At 32.1% G+C, this 19616-nt stretch overlaps 1 protein-coding gene across 5 annotated transcripts in view; it reads right to left on the bottom strand.

Annotated features, from left to right (window-relative positions):
* PPM1B (protein phosphatase, Mg2+/Mn2+ dependent 1B) overlaps positions 1-19616 on the bottom strand; it is a 78132-nt gene that overhangs the window by 4334 nt on the left and 54182 nt on the right. For all 5 annotated transcript variants that reach the window (XM_031950419.1, XM_031950418.1, XM_031950417.1 and 2 more), the window contains 3 exons: positions 13211-13328; positions 11471-11582; positions 10684-10741 (listed from right to left, as the gene is read on the bottom strand). In XM_031950419.1, coding sequence (XP_031806279.1) covers positions 10684-10741; positions 11471-11582; positions 13211-13328 — 288 coding nt within the window. The remainder of the gene's footprint in view (positions 1-10683; positions 10742-11470; positions 11583-13210; positions 13329-19616) is intronic.

Below are 19616 nucleotides of genomic sequence, written 5' to 3'. Positions count from 1 at the left end.
ACAATATATACTTTACTTAAGTTACATTACTTATGTTTTACAGCATACCCTGCTGTAAAATCTAGCAAATGGTCTTATGGTATTTATTTATATATATATATATATATATATATATAAAATCATCGGAGAAATAAGTATTCCTATTAATAAACCTTCTCCCCCCCCCCCCCAAAAAAAAGATGCCTTTGGTATTATGGGAATTTGAAAGAGATCCCATCCAAAAATTAACAAAATAATTTTTCACAAAACCAAAAAATTAAATTTCATATGATAATGTTTTAAAGCCTTGCAAAAGAACATAAAAGTATTAACCAAATGAATTTGCTTTAAAAATAGGCAAGTTAGAAAACTGTATATAAATTAATTATTCAAAACAGGACTTGGTTGGTTACTTAAAGATTTGGGAAAAAAATTATAAAAATTTACTTTTATTCTTAAACCAAGCTTGGGATATTAATATAAATGATTTTTAAATGTTAAGCCAAACCATTAACCACTTGAATTTTACCTCCTATTAAACTTTAGACACTATTGTACAGTCTCTAATTACCTTCTACTCAAAATCTACCTCAAGTTCTCTAGAGATTATCAAACAAAGGATATTCGATATAAGATAACCTGATATAAACCTTTTATAAAGGAGAAAGATGATCTGCATTTCTGCAATAAGAGCAACACATTTTACCAAACACAACATAATTAACCTTAATATTTACCTTACAAGAGTCAATGAATAGTGGACCATCATATGTTTACCAAAAAAAAAAAAAAAAAAAAAAAAAAAAAATGACATTGTACTAACAAGCTTTTTCTTTTATGTTTTTATTCTTTATCTTTTAAAACTTTTTATCTTCCAACCTACTACATTTTTTGCATATTTAGATTTTTATTTATAATAGCTGTTTATCAATTTTTTTAGGAATGTCAAGTATAGAAAAATTTAGGGGTGTGTGTGTGTTTTTTAATTTAAAATGAAATGTCTTCCTTTCCTGTCCCCAAAAAGCTAGAAACGATTTGAATAAAAAGACAAGTATATGGGATTTTTTGGTCTCCCAGGAATAAACCTAGCTAACTATGAAGAGGCTTGGGCAACATATGATGAATTTTTTAGTCATGGGTAATTAAGGGACTTTACAGTGGTAGTAGGAATACCCAAATCAAAGAAATTGTGGATCTTTGAAGGAATCAAAATAACAAAATGTATTGTGGGGGGAGGGGGATCTAATGAATTCTAATTTTTTAATAGGAAAACTGCTATTTATGAAGAATTAGTGACCTGATTACACTTCAGCCAAATGAAAATATAAATATAAGGATCTGATTAAATTTAACATAGTGCCTAGTTTTGTATTTACAACAATACTTCTGACCTTTCAGAGCAGCTCACAGGTTTCTCTATCTCTTCTAAGGCATGACTGATAGAAGCCAGGGCCCTGGAAGCTCAACGTTCCTTCTTCTAAATGTTTTTCCAGGAAAACAAAATTCTTATCCCCAATTTCTACTGATTTGATTGAGGTTATGAATCTGATTAGAGTTCATTATTATAATGATTAGAAACAGTATAAATCAAAGCATTTATATTCATGCAAAATTATTTCCAAAATATTCAATTTTAAAATCCTAATTTTAAATCCTAAAGAACTAATTCTTTAGGCCAGAAGTAGCTAAAGTGCAAATAAATACTAACTATAAGCATGGGCTGGAAAAGCAGCCCATTTCTCTTCTAAAACCTAACTTGGCTCAAAAGCTTCAAGATAATATTTTGGGAAAAAATTATGTTACTCTGTAGAAATGAACTGCTAATCTTTCTGCTGACTTTACACAATTTATCTAAAATAGGGAAAGGGGCACAGAGAGAAGGGTTATATTAAAATAACATCTGAAACCTCCCATAAAGACTAAAGGGCGTGGACCTTACAGCATAAAAATGCATTACAAAAAAAGACATTATATATATGTGTGTGTGTGTGTGTGTGTGTGTGTGTGTGTGTGTGAGAGAGAGAGAGAGAGAGAGAGAAAACAAAATCCTTTCCAATTCTGGAATTTTTTATTTGAAATTTTTTCTGAACCCTCACCAAAACTGAAAATTACCACATGTTCTGAAGTTCTGTCAATTTCTTTTGGGATTGAGTGCCTACAATATCTAAGGAATGTACCTTCCTAAATTTTAGGATTTTCCCAATTCTACAGTCTGCTTTCACTATCATTCTTTCCCACTCACTTCAAATAGATGGAGATGTGAATGAATGAACAGAACTACTAGGTGATTCTCTACCAGTTTAAAAAAGTTGTACAAGCATGTTGTACATGCTTGTTGTACAAGTAGTTGTACATGCTCTCTTTTTCCTCACATCACTATGTATCTAGTATGCACAGTTCCAGTGTAGAATACAAGCTTTTTGAGGCCTGAGTGTACTTGGGTCACAGTACCCTATAAAAGAAGGTATTTAATGATTGCTACTTGAATTTGATGAAACTCACCTCTTACCACTACTCGCCCCTTGTGAGCTGTTTAAATTTTCTCTACAAATGTGTATGATTTAGTCATATAGTTTGGTATTTGTTCTCAAAAGTTTAGAAGGTAGCCTATGATTTTAGAAATAATTAGTCTAATAATACTCAGCAGCCACAGAGAGACTAATTCCCTTATTTCATAGATGAAGAAATGAAGGCCCAACATGGGAAAATCACTTGTCCATGGTGATATTTGGAGTCAGAAGACCTGAGGTTGCATCCTGGATATGTTTATATATATAAAAAAATTATATATATATATATATATATATATATATATATATATAATGCTCTGGACCTTTTATAATCTATATATCATATCACTGTATCAAATTAAAGCTGGAAGAAACAGAATAATTTTAATCCAATCTCCTCATCTTACAGATAAGGATATGGAGGTGTAGAGAAGGTAAATGAGCTGATGACTGTAACAGAAGGACCAGGACTAAAGCCCAGATTCTGATTCCAAATCTGGTACATCTTTTAGTAAAGATTTGTCAAACTGAAAGAAGGTGCTTTGAAGTGTACAAATACTACAGCTCACAGATCTTCTCAAATGTTCCTTCCTAAGAGTATGACAGTGGTCTTGGAATCAGGAAGACCTGGATTCAAGGATCACATCTCATTGAGACTATCAGACATACTACTGCAGAATAGCTGCTGAAATGCAATGACAGCTCTGGAGTTTCCTCATTATAGGTTTCAAACATGAATAGAATAGAGTTCTTTCCCTCAGATCCTATGACATCATGACTAGTAGTTGGTTACTGGAATAGCAACTTGAATATAGGTCTTGAGGTTCACAGACTAGTGCTCTTTTCATAATTCTATATTGTTTTCTAACTCAAGAACATCTACAGCTATACCATTAAAAGAAAAAGGCTACAGATTGGTTACTGGCTTTTCCCAAATTTGTTATTTTTTTATGTTTTAATATTTCTCAAATTTCTCAAATTTACTTAAAAGTCAGGCTCAGGAATCAAATATTAATAGGCACAGAAGGTAGAAAAGAGAAGCTGGAAAAATTTCATGATTTTTTAATAGGTCTTTCCTCCTGATGAAATCACATTTACACCTAAATGGAAATCAAGCTGACAGAAACTTTAAAATAGCAGTCAATAAATATATATGATTTCAATGTCTCAAAAGGATTAGAGATAATAAAAAGCTAAAAAGTAAAAGAAGCCCGTGTAGTATAATACTAAGATTCTTTTAATAGTGATAATTCAGTGAAAGAATACTGAAAAAATACTGTTAGAATCACTTACTCGTAAGCTATGTGACCCTCCCTGAGCAAGTCACTTGTACCATTTCCTAGATTTTGAAAGAAAAAAACAGTATCCTTACCACTTAAGTTATAGTTTAGTAATTAACTATTTATTAAGTACTACTCTTTTCCAGGCAGTGTTAAGTGCCAGGAATACAAAATACAAATGGTTCCTAAAAAGGCAGGCCCTGCCCTCAAGGAAGGACAGCCTTAAGAGAGATAGAGTGAATAGAACCTAGGCTCATTTTTCTGAGTTCAAATCTGGCTTCAGACACTTCCTAGCTGTGTGACCCTGGGCAAATCACTCGATCCTGTTCACCTCAAGACTCTGTAAAAGGAATTGCAGAAGGGAATGGCATATTACAGTATTTCTGCCAAGAATCCAAATGTAGTCAGTAACAGAATTCATTAAACAATGTCCTCAAGGAACTCTCATCAAATGGGGAAAATAACAAACAAGCTATCAATGTAGGAAAAATAAGAAATGACTATAGGATAGGAGCTAGAATTAATAGTAGTAAGGAAAAACTTCCTGCAGAAAATTAGATTCTAAATGAAATGTGAAGCAAGCCCCTCTGCAAGAGCAGGAAAGGCATAGGGGATATCCAAACAATACGCTCAGAGCTGTGAAGTATGTTGCCTGAGTAAAAGTAAGGAAGCCAGTGTCATTGGACTGAAGAGTTTGAATCAGGGAGAAAGGTTAAAAGAAGGCTATATGTTATAAAGGGCAGGCTATGTTATAAAGGGCTTGGAAAACCAAACAAAAAATTTTATATGTGATATATATGAGGGAAGATTTATTCAAGATTTATTACAAAGAAGAAATTGACCACCCTTGGCAAAAAATTGAGGTAGTGGGGATAGGAGTCCAAGGATCTGAGCCTAAGGGGCTCCCAGGGACTGGGAGTTGAGCAGCAGTTTTGGTGGAATAATGAGGGTAGAGAAAAAGAGAACCATAACTGAAAGATGAAGAGCCACTGTGTAAAGTGGGATGGCAAATTGGAGGTAGAGAAACACTGCCTAGCAGCACTAAGGGTCCACTTGAAATTGTATAACAAATAATATAGTATACCCATTCAGAATGGTTGTATTACTTTCTCCACCTTTAAAGAAAATTCAGTAGCTCTTATATGAGACTTAACAGCAGTAAACAATAGGAGTGATCCAAGGCTGACAGGGCACTACTATATACAGGATGAGGCAATACAATAACTACAGGGTTGTTATGAGGTTGGCAGGAAGGCACCTTGATAGTCCAAATAGTCCAAATGCTTCATTCTATGGAAGAGAACTTGACCAAAGTCATAGGGGTTAAAAAGTAGCAGAGCCCATATATGAGCTTAGACCTATCCTCTGATTCCAAATTCATATTCTTTTTACTATACTTTCATCTATGAATGTAAATTGGTTAATGGATATGATTTTAAATTTTTACAAAAATTATTTTAAAATTTATTTTAATCTCTTCAATTCCTTTGGAAATTGAGCAGAGGCCCATCAGTTGGAGAATAGCTGGATAAGTTATGGCATATGAAGGTAATGGAATAGTACTGTTCTATAAGAAATGTATAAATGCAGGCTGCCTTCAGAAAATCCTGGAAAGATTTACACGAGCTGATGCCTAGTGAAATGAGTAAAACTAAGAGAACTTTGTACACAGTAACAGTAAGATTATATGACGAATGTCATTCACATCCAGAGAGAGAACTATGGAGACTGAATATGGATCACAGCATACTATTTTCATCTTTTTGTTTCTTTACTTTTTCTTTCTCATGGATTTTCCCTTTTGGTCTGTTTTTTTTCTTTTTTTTAGTACAATATGATAAATACGGAAATATGTATAAAATGATTGTACATAACGCATATCAGATTGCTTGCTGTATCAGAGACTGGGGGGAGGGGGGTGAAGCGAGAAGGAAAGGGAAGAACGGAAAGGGAAGAAAGTAGAAAAACTTGGAACACAAAATCTTACAAAATTAATGTTGAAAACTATCTTTATATGTATTTGGAAAGACAGAATGCTACTGAGGAAAAATAGATAAGGGGGAGGGAGGATATCTTTAATTCTTAAGTGAGGGGAATGAACATGGAAACTAATATTCTGTGATTCTATTTATGATGTGAAATTTCCCAATCTCACATTCTTGTAAAAGGATATACTAAACAGTAAAAATATACAGAATTAATCACAGTGAAGTTAGAAAACTCTCCTTTAAACTAAATTTGTGTTCTTTATTCAAAAAAAGAATGCCAATTTAAAAGATATGGTAAATAGATCTACATTTCTAATTAGAGAAAAATGTAGATAAAAAAATCAGGTGAATTTTTTGTTTAATTTGGCTTCTTCCCTGTAATTATTTTTTAAAGCACAGAATAAGTCAGGCTCTGAAATAAATCTAAAAGTTAAAGATTAAATACATTAAAGTGCATATTACTCAATAGTTTCAAATTTTTTCTATATACTATGACTCAATATTGCTTTCCTCCCCTTCTACAAAATATCAGATGGCCAAATAAGGTTGAATCTTTCTATGCTATTTTTCTCACTTTTAATATTTCTATTTTCACTATCAGGTTCTTTTTACCATTAGACTAGATTATCAGACTCACAACTGATTTCTTTTTGGTGATTTTTTTTTTTTCTGACCTTCCTAAATCTTCACATAAAAAACTAAAGAACAAAAAAAAACCAAACTTCAATAGCTCCATGCTATCATTATGAAAAGGTCCAAAATTCTCATTCTAATATTCAAAACTTCCTTATTGCCAGACCCCAATATAACTGGTCTTTCACTATTTTCTAAACCTTTCAGAAAAATGAGTTTATTAAATTGATCCAAAACATGTCTAAAGTTTTTCTGCCTTCACTCTTTTGTAACTGCACCGATTTGGAAATTATCCCCCCTTCTCTGCATTCATCTGAATATTATCTCCTTTATATGGCAGTTAAAAAATCTACTTTTTTATCCATGACTAAAAGATCTATACTTTGAAATGACCTTTATCAAGTCTTTTAAATTCAACTAAAGATTAATCATATTTTGCCTTTTGATATTTCTTCTAGTGTATTAAACTGTTATTTAGCCTTTTATATCTTACTACTTTATTTAACTAAGACGGCTAAGTGGTTGATGTAAGAACCAGGTCTTAAATCAAGAAAACTTATCCTCCCGAGTTCAAATCTAGACCTCAGACATTTAATACCTGTGTGACACTGAGCAAATAATTTAACCCTGTTTGCCTCAGTTTCCTCATCTATAAAATGACCTACAGAAGGAAATAGTGAATACCACTCTAATATCTGTGCCAAGAAAATCCAAAATAAGGTCACCAAAAGTCAGAAACAACAATAACTGAACCTTATCTAATTAAAACTGGAAACTCCTTGAAGGTTATTTTTTTCTTAACTCATACAACTATTGTGCATTTTTCATAAATATGGGCAACAACACTTGTTTTTATGGGAATATTAGTCTCTACACTAAAGTAACTATCATCTAGAAGTACTTTTTAAAAAACCTCTTAAGAGATTCTTAAGTTATAAATTAAAGGAATGTAATCTGATAAGATTATATCCCATGATCTATTTTAATATCAGAAAATACAGTGATTTTAAATAGTTACACAGTAGAGCATGTAAATATGGTTCAATATAAAACTGTTACTGCTCTTAAGAAAAGCAAAAAATAAAAAAAAGCAATTCAAAGTTGGCTCTCACAAAATTCCCTTGCTATTTTACAAATATTTAAAAAGGAGCACATGCACTCATGCACACAAACACCCCCCAACACACCCCCTCCTTACCTAAATAAAGGTAACAGGAAGGTAATCAAATAAGAATTATTCTTTAATAATAAATACTATTCAGCCTTCTAAGTACCTAACTTTCTTGTCTCCAATATGTTGATACTATGTATAACAAGTTATCTGAGAATAACACTTAATTAACTAAAATATACTTAAACTATATATATATATACATAATGAAGTAAAAATAAGCTTAAAAGCTATGGCTCCCTAAGAATAAGACCCATGTCTGAATCTTTTTAAATTTTCTATAGCAGGGCTTCTTAAACTTTTCCAATTCACAACCCTTTTTCACCTTAGAAATTATTTACATGACTCCAGATATTATAGTATATAAAAGAGGTATACACAAATCAAACACTTAAGCTAATCAATCAATTTTGCAACCGACTTTATATGGGGTTGCAACCCACAGTTTAAGAAGCTGAGTTCTTAAGTAGTGTCTTACACAAGGAGAAAATAAAATCTTTCTTTGATAAATGATTGAATTAGGTTTAGCAAATTAGTTATTAGTGAATTGTTAGATGTGGTTAAAATTTCACCTATCCATTAGAGAAATCTTATTTAAGTAGGATATTCCTATTATAATACAGGCAACATTTTCTGCAATTCTTATTCATGACTGTTCATAATTCCTATAAAAGGATCCTAGTCAACACAGAGGAAACCTCTCTATGACTTTCAACATTTTGCACTGATCAGTGCAACATTTTGCACTTATACAACTTATAACCCTTACTTTACTAAAAAATCTATTTTATTAAATTATATCCTTCCTGGCTTTCCCTTTCACATTTTACCTTTATTTTCAAACTTAATTCCTCTACTCAAGTCCTATTCAAAAACTATACTGTAGCTTGGATAGAACTGGGAATTTCTGAAAGCACAGACTCTGACAGACTTTATACTAAACTGGAAAGGCTTCCAGCAGATGCTGGCTTTTATCGTCTGAAAGTTGGCTACTAAGCAATTCATTATTTTCAGTCATAGCTACAACATGAAAACTCTTAATAAAGGCTCCCCCCGGAGGGAACATATTCACACCAAGTCAAAAAAAAAAAAAAAAATTTCTGAACTTGAGGAAGTATCTGAAAATTATTTGTGCTTTGTATTTATTAGGTACTTAATAAGCTTATGTTGAATTGAATATCTGCTCTTTCAATTCAGCAGGATAAGATTTTGTTTTAAAGTTTGAAAGGTTTAGACCATGATCAAGAAATTAAGATATACAAGCATCAGAAGGGTTTATTTTAAAAAACTTAAATCTTTAAATGGATCTACTAGGCAATAATACTTCAACAAAGTTTTAAGAAAAATACCCCAAATGCTGTATAAGGATTATATATGAGGAAGTTATACGTGTACTCCAGTTTATATATTTATATACATATATAGGTGTGTGTGTTTATGTATGTATGTATATACAAGAATAATATATTTAAAAGAAAATGTTCATAGGTTTAAAAAAAAAAAAATTTTGCACATCATCCCTTCTTCACCAAACAACCTTTTTGTCAGAATGTCTATCTCACTGTTGGGTGACTAAAATAAAAACATTTATCACAATTTTCAGTCTTATACAACTATAAATTGCTTGCTGTGCACCCCAACAATTTCAAGCTTTGCCACTTAATACCTGTCTCACTGTATCGTTAGCCACATGTCCTGCTAAAGGTCCTAGTTTCATCCATAAAATGAGGAGATTAGACTACTTGAATTCTAAATTCTATTCTACCTTTCCATCAGTATTGTCTAGGATGAGATCATCTCAAGTCCCATTAAGTTTGATAATTGCTTAAACAGTAAAGTCTTCTCATATTTGTCAGATTAAATACTCCAACATACACATTTTTGACATAATTCCTGACCTCAAGAAGCATACAATGTGAGCACACACACACACACACACACACACACACACACACACACACACACACGATCTCTCTCTCTCTCTCTCCCCCCCCCCCTCCTTCCCTCCCTTTATATCCTATTTAAATGTATTGGAAGTTCTTACATCTCTGTATTGATAGTGTAATTCAGGATCTTCAACATCTTTACAACTCATAAGTACCACATGTATTTATATTTTCCTAAAAGAATGTTTGCTGCTAAAATAGCAGAGGAATTATATAATAATTCTGCTTTGAAAATAACAGCTTCTACCAACAATTTAACCAAGATTCTTATGGCCGGATGACAATAAAGATATATGAATAATGATAGTTTTTCTACTGAGCTTTATGGTTTCCTACTCAGCTTTCCAAGTAAACTTTTAAAACCCAAGTTATTTGTTTTGGGATAAGTAGAGCTTTATACATGCTATGTGTAAATAAGCTTTCATTTGGGAAGCGAAATAAAATTTAAAAATTTGGAGCACTAAAAATTCTCTGGAGTTGATATGACTGTGTATACTTTGATGACTAGCTGAAATGTTCATCAGAATCTCAAAAGACCATTAATAAGAGATTATAGAGGAAAGGACATGATCTTTCAATTCATAGTATAATAATTCAATTCAGATTTGCCCATTCACTTAAGAGCTTGCTGCACGATTTCTCTAAGAATTATTTTCAAGTATTCATCTGGATGGGTATATAGAAAAGCTTATCTGGTCTCAGGAAAAAAAAAAACTTTAAATCTACTACTTAGTGCTAATAATAGCCTACTGCCAAGGGACAAGGAGAGACAGTATATTCCCTATATAAAATAAAGGGATAGAATTGGGGAAGGGAAATGAAAGGAGATGAAATATTTGAGTAAGTTTACAATAAACATAAAAACTATTTTAAAGATAGATAATTTTTAATCCAAGAGGTACTTTTAACTCTAGTGATTTAAGTTTAAATCAATTCATAAAACATTTTTTAAGTGATAAAACTTTTAACAGAAAAATAATCTATATTATAACTGAATTTTTCCAAAGGCAGGCACTACATATTCTTTTGTACAAACAGAACTAAATGACAAGTGATTTCTAGTGTTATGAATGAAATGAAACATTATCACATCTAAATTTTACTACATATATTCTAGCTATATTAAATTTACCGTATTATAAAATTACTTTTAAAGCTTATAAAACAAAAACTTACCCCATCATTCTCTCTATGTGGATTTAGTCTATTATAAACAGCCTCAATAATATAGCGCCTAAAATATGAAGAAATAACTTTATTGAAAATATTTTAAAATAAATCAATCAGTAAATTAAAACAGCTTTAGTTTTGTGCTATATCCAGCCAGATTCAGATCCAGACCCTAAATTAATGCTATAAGAATTCGAGTTCCTAGAACCTGATGAATATCTTGAATTATCCTACAAAATATATTTTTCATTACTTTACTCAAAGGGCCTACACCCTGTTCCTTTAAAGGATCTTGCCTCTTGGAATAGAAAGGTCCATTAAGAATGGTTAGAAGAATATTTAAGACAGTTTTCAAGTAGTTTCTAACAAAATAATCCTTTTCCAACTTTTATGTAGTAGTTCTTTAAGGATTGCAGATAAACCAGTAAAAGACAATGAACTTTTCTTTTTAGATAGTGCTTTATGGCTTGCAAAGCTCTTTAAATAGATTTCATTAAATGAAGCCCCTGGTTGAAGCCCAACCAAATTTGGAGAATCAAAGCATAGGGGGATGGATCTGCTGGAAACACGAGTAAGGACAGACTTGGGCACAGAATCTCCTCATACTAGCATTCACTTTTTTACTATGACCAAGACTCAGTTTCCTCAACTATCACATGCAAGTTAATAATTGGTTTTTACCTCACTGGATTATCATGAAAATCAAATGAGATAAATGTAAAGTGCTTTGCAAACTCTGAAGAGTAAGATGAACTATTAACTATAAAATATTAACTATTTTTCTTTTACTTACTTGCCAGCAAGACCTCCCCCTGGAGGTAAATTAGGGATATTTTCTGCAGACAATATGCGCATGATATGGGCAAGATCAGGCATTCCTTCCTCACCAGACTTCTCCATAATTTCTGCATGCAAACAAACACCACTTAAATTGATAAAATGATCATGAGGAAGTAAAAAACAAAAAACAGAAACAAAACCACACATTGATACCTTGTTTTGTCAAAAGGCATTCATTTTTAAAAAGAGTAATAATTAAAGCCTTGGTGCATATGTTTAATACCCTTTGAAATTTTCACTTGTTTGCATATAAGAAATGATTTTCTTTCTATACTGAAATTAATTTCAAGATAAAAATACAAATTGCTAAAATTTAAACGCTTCAAATTTTATTTATAAAATTACAAAGCTAATTGGTATCCTAATTCCCAAGAACTTTATATCAGACAAAGGTAATCCACTTGGATAAGATATTTAAATATTTGTCTGTATCTTTCAACATTAAAACATCAAGAAAACTAGACAATTTTACTGCCAAGTTCTTTTAAAATATTCCTTTTTAAATTGTTAAGGAAAAAATATTCCTAAAGAACATAGTTAGAAACGTAATATACACCTTAAATGACTATAACCTACTAAAAAGAAATCATATGAATGTAATATAGAATATTATAAAATAATATTCTAATAAGTGTGTGTTTGGAGTTATATACGTTGTGTAAATTTTAAAAATAGTTGTTTATCTTAAAAATATTAAGTAGGCATTTTCATGGACAAAAAAAAGCATATTTTGAAGTACTTTGTCAATAGAAATGTGGACTATTTTTATAACTAAATCTTTGAAAATAGTTTAACTTAGCTATAGTGATGCCTTTCATGTATCTATGTAATATTTTTAGCTTTTCCCTCCAAAGTACTTCACAGATAATATCTTATTTATCATTTTATTTATCTTATCCATTTTATTCTGAACCAGTCAAGTATATTTCCTGCATTAAAAGTTGTGGGAATCAAAATGTAAAACTAGACATATAAAGTATGAACAACAATTTAAATGATGCAAAGGGATTAAAGGGACTAGCATGTCAGAAAAGAATTCAAGCTGTGAGGAGTAGGTACTAGGTACTACTTGGCAGAGAGAATGAGGAGCATTCATTAAAAAGAAAGTTGGGCAGCTTTTAGTGGGGAACATATAAATTTTGAGAAGAGTCATTTTAAAATAAATGAAAATGTACATAAAGACTTTATAAGAAAAACTGTTTGCCCTAATCTCACACCTGCATTATACATTTTAATACACAGAGGTATCCAAAAATTAGTTATAAGTCTATTACAAGATATGTACTATTAACAAGGTCAGCATAAAAATTACACAATCAACATGATGAAGGAAACACTTTTTCATATTCTTTTTGGCAATGAACTTGAATAAAAATATAACAAAAAATAATAAAACTTTTAAAATTTAAGCTGATACAATTCCATTGATGAAAACAAAGTAGGTAATAGTTGCTAATGATTAGGACAAGAAATCATTATTATTTTGAAATAATAAATTCACCACCTTGCCATTTAGAAAATATAATTTTTTAAAGTACTTGGCCAAACACTGACAAGCCAAAAAAAAGTTGTTTATTTTTTTTTTTAAACTTTCTACTTGGATAAATTTCTTCCCAATATCCAACTCCAATCACTTTGTTTTAAAAGCAGAGACAATTCTCCCTTCCCGCCCTTTCCAGAGTAGTTTTCTTACCTTCAACCCGTGATTCCAAGTGCTTATCCAAGTCTGAATCTTTTTTCACTGCCTCATCTGAGACCTTAGGAGCATTTGAAAAACAAACTAGCACAATACTCATGTTATCTCGACTTCCCTGTATATTAAAGAAGGGGAAAATTAGATGAGTTTGGTTTTTTGGGTTTTTTTTTTTTTTTTAACAGTTTGTAAGCATGTGCTTTAAAATATCATATGTGGAACTTCACAGATATATTTTCTTCCTGAACAGTTAAGTAAACTATAACTTTACATTGGGTGACAACCTGAAAAATGATCTATGGTATCCAGGTATACATCTGTACCCTTAAATTCATTTGATTTTTGTGCATGGCTAGCTCAAAACCTAGTTGGCATCCTTGACTCCTTAATCTTTCTCATCTACCATAAAAATTTAAACATAAAACCTGCTTGGCATCCTTCTTAACTTGTCATCTTATACCTGCCACCTCCACACAAGGAGGTTTGATTAACCTCCTTGCTATTCCTTGAAAAGCATATATCGACTCTCAAACTGGCATTTTTCACTGACTGCCCCCGTGCCTGGAATGCTCTCCTTCCTCATCTCTGCCTACTGGCTTTCCTTTAAGTCCCAGCTATAATCCCATATTCTCCAGAAAATCTTTTCCACTGCCCCATCATTCTAGTGCTATATTCTAGATGCTATATTCTAGATGCTATATTCTATCAATTGTAAGACTATGCTCCATAAACACCAAAGGGGAAGAGGTAGATAAAGCATTTGGGGGAGGGGGTACATAAATGGTAGATCACAACCAGTGTTCATCATAATTATGCTCTGTTGAACTGTGTTGAAGGAATAAATAATAGCAGGACAATCAAGAAGGTAAATCAAAGCATAAAGGCAAAAAGGGCAGAACTTTTAAGGGTTCACTAAAGCACACAAGAGAGCCAAAACTATAGCCAGATTACTACCACTTGGATAAATGGAGTTAGACTTCAAGCTCATTGTAGAAGTATTTTATCATAAACAATATTAATTAATAAATACTCAAGTGTGTAAAGAAAAATCAGTCCTATATCTCTTCCCAATACATAGCAATCGGCCACAAGAGAGAAAATTCACTTTAAAATGAATCTTTTTTAAAAAATACATTTTGTGCCAGCTATTTCATGTACTGAAGACTAAGAATTTAAAAGCCAAATATTTTTGGAATCTCATTTCTAACATTATATATAGCAAGCTTAAAGTTTTTGTAAAATATTAGGGAGCAGTTAAAGTGAATAAAAATATTTGCAGGGCAGAAACTAAATATTCAGTCTGTTTGTTATAAGTACTCAAATGTTCAGGTCTCCAAAGATTGTAAAGTCCTTATAGTTATAGGTTCATGCATAACTCTAGAATGAACTCTCTTAAGAGTTAAGATAAGTACTAATATCCAAATTAAAGGTTTCAACCATGTGCTTTACTTTTTTTTTTTTATCAGTTAAACAAGATTTATAATAGGGCTGCTGCTATACTAATTCATATTCCTCAAATGTGTAACACATACACAAAAGCTTCTATAAATAAAAAAAGTTTTTATTGCAAAGTATACAGAACAAAGTGGCATCTCCTTTTAATCTTTTATGTGCTATAATGGATGTGAAGGTAGGGGTTATGATGGTAGGGATCTTTGTTTAAGGAAGAAGAGTGATGGCATTTGTACCTATTCAAATCCAAGGTAACTTTAGCGCTACCTCAGATTAGATCTCTCAGCCAAACAAATTCAAAGAAGGGTAGGAGAAATCAGCTTTCTTGTATGTAGTTGGGGAGACAATATTACATAGAGATTTCCCGATTTTAGCTTCCTAATGAGGAATGCTGAACTAATCTGGTAAGGTTCCTCAAATTTGATTACAATGAAATAGGATTATCTGAAAATTTTTTAATCTTATTTTTTTTAAGCAACTGGTTTTAGAAACAGCTAATTTCAGGAATCCTTTTTAAATAAAAAAATATTTTAATCTTCCCCAAATTTGGTTGTCTCTTTAAGTCATTTATTTCCTCTCCCTACTACTGCCACATTTCTGAAAGGCATGATACTGTAGGGTATCCATTGCTTTATCATCTACCCACTCCTCAACTTTTTGTAATCTGTTTTAAGATAAATAGTACCCATTAAGGATACTGAACTTGATCGGTTCAGAGAAGATTTAAAAGGGAAAATTTGGTGATACAGATCTTGAAACCAATACAAAAATGATGTTTTATAGAAAATAATAAATTTTACCTTGCCGCACACAGGGGGTACAACTAAGAACATAAAATCAAAGCTATAAGGGAACAAATTTCTAGATAATTTAACTGGCCAGACCAAAAAAAATCCAACTTCCAAAGAGTTAAAAGCCATCTCTCCAAGTGCAACTAACTGTCTTAGCTTTTTCTTCGTCAACAGAACTTAAACAGAAAATCAACAACTTCTTGTCTGAAATGGAGGGTAAAGGGGATTCTTGGAAAAGGTGACATTATGGGGAGGAAACAAAGTACAGGGAGAAGAGTTCTTAAAACTGGAGGAGGTAGTTTAATATATCCTAAGTTAAGTATTTGTTATAGTAGTCTTTGACTTTTCAACTCTCTGGGCCTGAATGTTCTCATTTTGGGGGTGGGGGGAGGGGAGAGAGAGAAAGAATTGTATTAAATCATCTGAGGTTTCTTCTATTGTGATCTCTGCAATCCTTGCCATTTCAGATTCTGTGACTAGAAATATAAGTAGATTTCTATTTATAAAGGATATTAGAGAACAGTATTTTACAAGTGAAGCTGAAGTAAGAAGGAAGGAAGGAAGGAGGGAGGGAAGGAGGGAAGGAAGGAAAGAAGGAAGAAGAAAATGACTTGTCCAAGGTCACAAAGATGGCAGATCCAGCTAATTGTAATTTTTTTATAATCAACCAAGTGTGATATTTTAACTTTCCTTTCTGTGACAAAGAATAACTATAAAACCTACAAGGTTTTCAAATAAAAAATTTCAAGGCAAAATTTATGAAAGTATCCCCCAAAATCTAATCTAAGAATAGGAGAAACAAGCTTTAGGGCAACTAGCAATTACTACAGAAATACCAAAAAAAAAAAAAAAAAAAAAAGGTTGACTCAGATATTTATCTTTCTGACTGTTTATTCATTAACCAAAAAGAAACAAAAAACATTAGGATGATATAAGCTAGATAGGTAAGACTGACTGTAAAAAAGTGACATTCTAGATGGAATTAGTGCATATACCTCTTGTTTTATTATATTCCATTCATCTATCCTACATGCGTTAAATATACAAGAATCCAAAAGTTAATATCATGCTAAAAACATACTCTTATAGCTTCTTTGTAATATGTTCTAAAGTCAAGGAGATATAAACATGAGCTAAAAGAGCTAGCTACATGATGAGGCAGCCAAAAATCCACAAGCATTCCTGCTCTTAGAGAATATAAAAGTAATTACAAGGCATTTCTTTCAACCATAAACAAAGAATCAGAAGATAGAAAAGACTATTGCTTACCAGAAATAAACATTCATTCATATGCTCTACTTTTACATTTACCTGTACTTCTAATTCTCTATTAATTACAACTTTATATTTTGTACTTCGCCAAATACTTAAGTTTCATGACTGTAACAAACATTTGAATATACTATTTGCATTTTCTAAGTTCCTATCAAATTAACAGTTATTTGAATTAAATTAATTAAAAGCTTGCTGATCAAAACTAAAGTACTCTTCATTTAATTCAAAGAAGTTAATCATATTGCCTTCATAGTTTATAATTTCCTGATCACAAATTTTAAGTCAAGAATAGGTTGTCAGTTAATGAGCAAGAAAAATGCTGAAGTCATAAGAACTTCATGAAAAAAAATTAAAAAATATTTCTCAAGGAGGGGGATTAGCTAAATGCATTTTTCACCTAATGTTTAATAATATATAGGTGGTGAGTAACCTCTCATACCGTTATACATGTAATCATTACAATTTTGGGGACAATTATTGTGCAGCAAGAAAAGTAGTCATCCTTTGAACATAGAAGAGCCAAGTATAAATGTTATATCTGCAACTCATTAGCTATATGAATTTTGGCAAGTCAATTCACAGTTTTGTCTCTTGGCTTCCTCATCTGTAAAATCAAGACAGCAATGCTTTTACAACCTAACGCAAAATACTTCAATGAGGCAAATGCTTCAGATTTATTAGGTTCACATCATTGATTATGCCTGAACTATTCCTCAGAAATCCTGGAGGATCATCTCAGTTCTTTCGCATCTTAGAAGTCCTCTCAGCCTTCTGCAGCCCTCCTTTTGACTGAACTACCATTTTAAGGAGGGTGCACAAGCCATTTTCTCTTCAATTCTCACTAGGCTGCAATCCAGTCTTCTCAATAATGCTCCACACAAGATACCTTCCTTTCCCTCACTTATTTTCAGCTTCCATTCATGTGCTATCTTCCTTTATTTGCATTCCAAGACTCTGACACACTATAAAAACATAAATGCTTGTTGTCTGGTTACCTAATAACTAACCTCTGCACCTCCATATAGGGATTCAATGGTCTTTGCCTCTAGACAAACCAATACAGAGACGAATAAAATTACAGAGAGTACTGCTTCTAAAGAAAGTGAATTTCCAAAATGATTCAGGGATGAAGATGAAGTATCAATTATTGATGTCTTGTTTCTGGTCCTTCTCTTTTTGGCAATTTCAATGTGTCTACAGCAAATAGTGTGTGGGGAAAATGAAAAACCAGTTATATCCGGGTAATAAAAATATGTTGAAACAACTGAATAATATAATATTTTAGAAATACCAATGGTCTTCAGCAATTATTTGTATTCTTCAATTAGCATGAATAACCCCCTCCCCCAAGTGGTTGGCTTAATGAAGACATTATTCCATAAGGCAAATATCTTACAAGTCCAGGTTCTCACAGCTATATCCTACCTTAAGTAGCATTATTTTTGACGGGTTCTATCTATAAGTACTAGCAATTTTTAATTACATTTGAAACATGTGATTTTCATCTTTCCAATTTAAGAACTATCTTTATTGATGCAAAAAGACTGCACTTCCAAAATTTATAGTCAAAGAGCCAATTGGAGAACATGCTATCACATCCATTTCTCACCTCTGTGCCTATGCCAGAGATGCCTCCTTCAAAACTGAGCTCAAACACTATATTCTCTAAGAACCTTTTCCTGATCCCCAAGATCTGCTACTATTCTTTCTCTGGTTACCTAGTATTTATTATTCATTTATATGTACACACCAAATCTTGCACATAGTTCCTAAACTGGAGAGCAATCAACCAGTATTTATTAGAGCAAGAGGCCTGAGGTAATAATGCTATCAAAATTAGTCTAGGCAAGAGTGATAAAGGGCCTAACCTAGATGTGAAAATGTAGGAACACAATATATAAAAATCTGGCTTTACAAAACTGTTAAATTCTGTTAAATACTGTGTGTGTATGTATAGGTATATGTATGTGTGTGTGTGTGCGCGCGCGCGCGCGTGCACGCATCTATGGATGACCAGAGGCAAGTCATTTAAACTAGTTCCTAAGACTATATTTTTCAAAGGTATCAGACTACATTAAAAGATCATAATCTGGTTTTCCCTGTGCCAATGAAATCACAAGTCCAGTCTCTATCCTATTAAATGCTTATTTAGTGTAAAGTATGGAGTATGAGAATTGTGAATTGTAGTAACATCTATATTCCTCTACAATAATGTCAAAATATTATAAAGTAACTTATTTTCATTCCAAAAACCAAAACTACATAACAAAGTCTTACATTAAACTAAAAAGATTCACTTTCTCAAAACAACCAATTATTTTTCTGCTGACTTCTCTAGGAATGAAATGTCTATATTGCCAACCCCATGCCAAAGTTCCCCTCCCAAACTAATATTTGGGGAAAGAGGGAGACAAACATGGGGAGAAAAAAAATTCCCAAAAAGTTTTTTTTCTTCCTAGGGTAGGAGTGGGTGAAGTGATACTCCATTATACCAATCATCTAGGCTCAAAATGTCATTCCTCCCTTCTTTCCCCCCCTCAGTAATTTCCCACATAATTTAACCTAACTCTAAACTGCAAATAAGGACATTTCAAAAAAAAATTCCTTCAGAGTTCAATGCAGTGACCCTTTTAAATACACCTGTGTACAAGATGAATTCTTTTTTTTAAAGACACATTCACTAAAATTTTCTTTGGCCACAATGACAAGATTTCTTATATAGTGAATGGGGGTAGGGGAAGTGATTAACATAAAGCCACATAATTTACATATAAATATTATGAGGCATAAAGATATAAATAAAAATTAACACAGGCTCCTGAGACAAAGCAGATAATCCAGTGCATGGATATTTTTACCTCCAGGGAAAATGAGTATGCTCTCCCATC

The sequence above is a fragment of the Sarcophilus harrisii genome, chromosome 2 (assembly GCF_902635505.1).
Source record: "Sarcophilus harrisii chromosome 2, mSarHar1.11, whole genome shotgun sequence".
In the NCBI taxonomy this organism is placed as follows: domain Eukaryota; kingdom Metazoa; phylum Chordata; class Mammalia; order Dasyuromorphia; family Dasyuridae; genus Sarcophilus; species Sarcophilus harrisii.
This window is presented reverse-complemented; position numbering and strand designations above follow the sequence as displayed.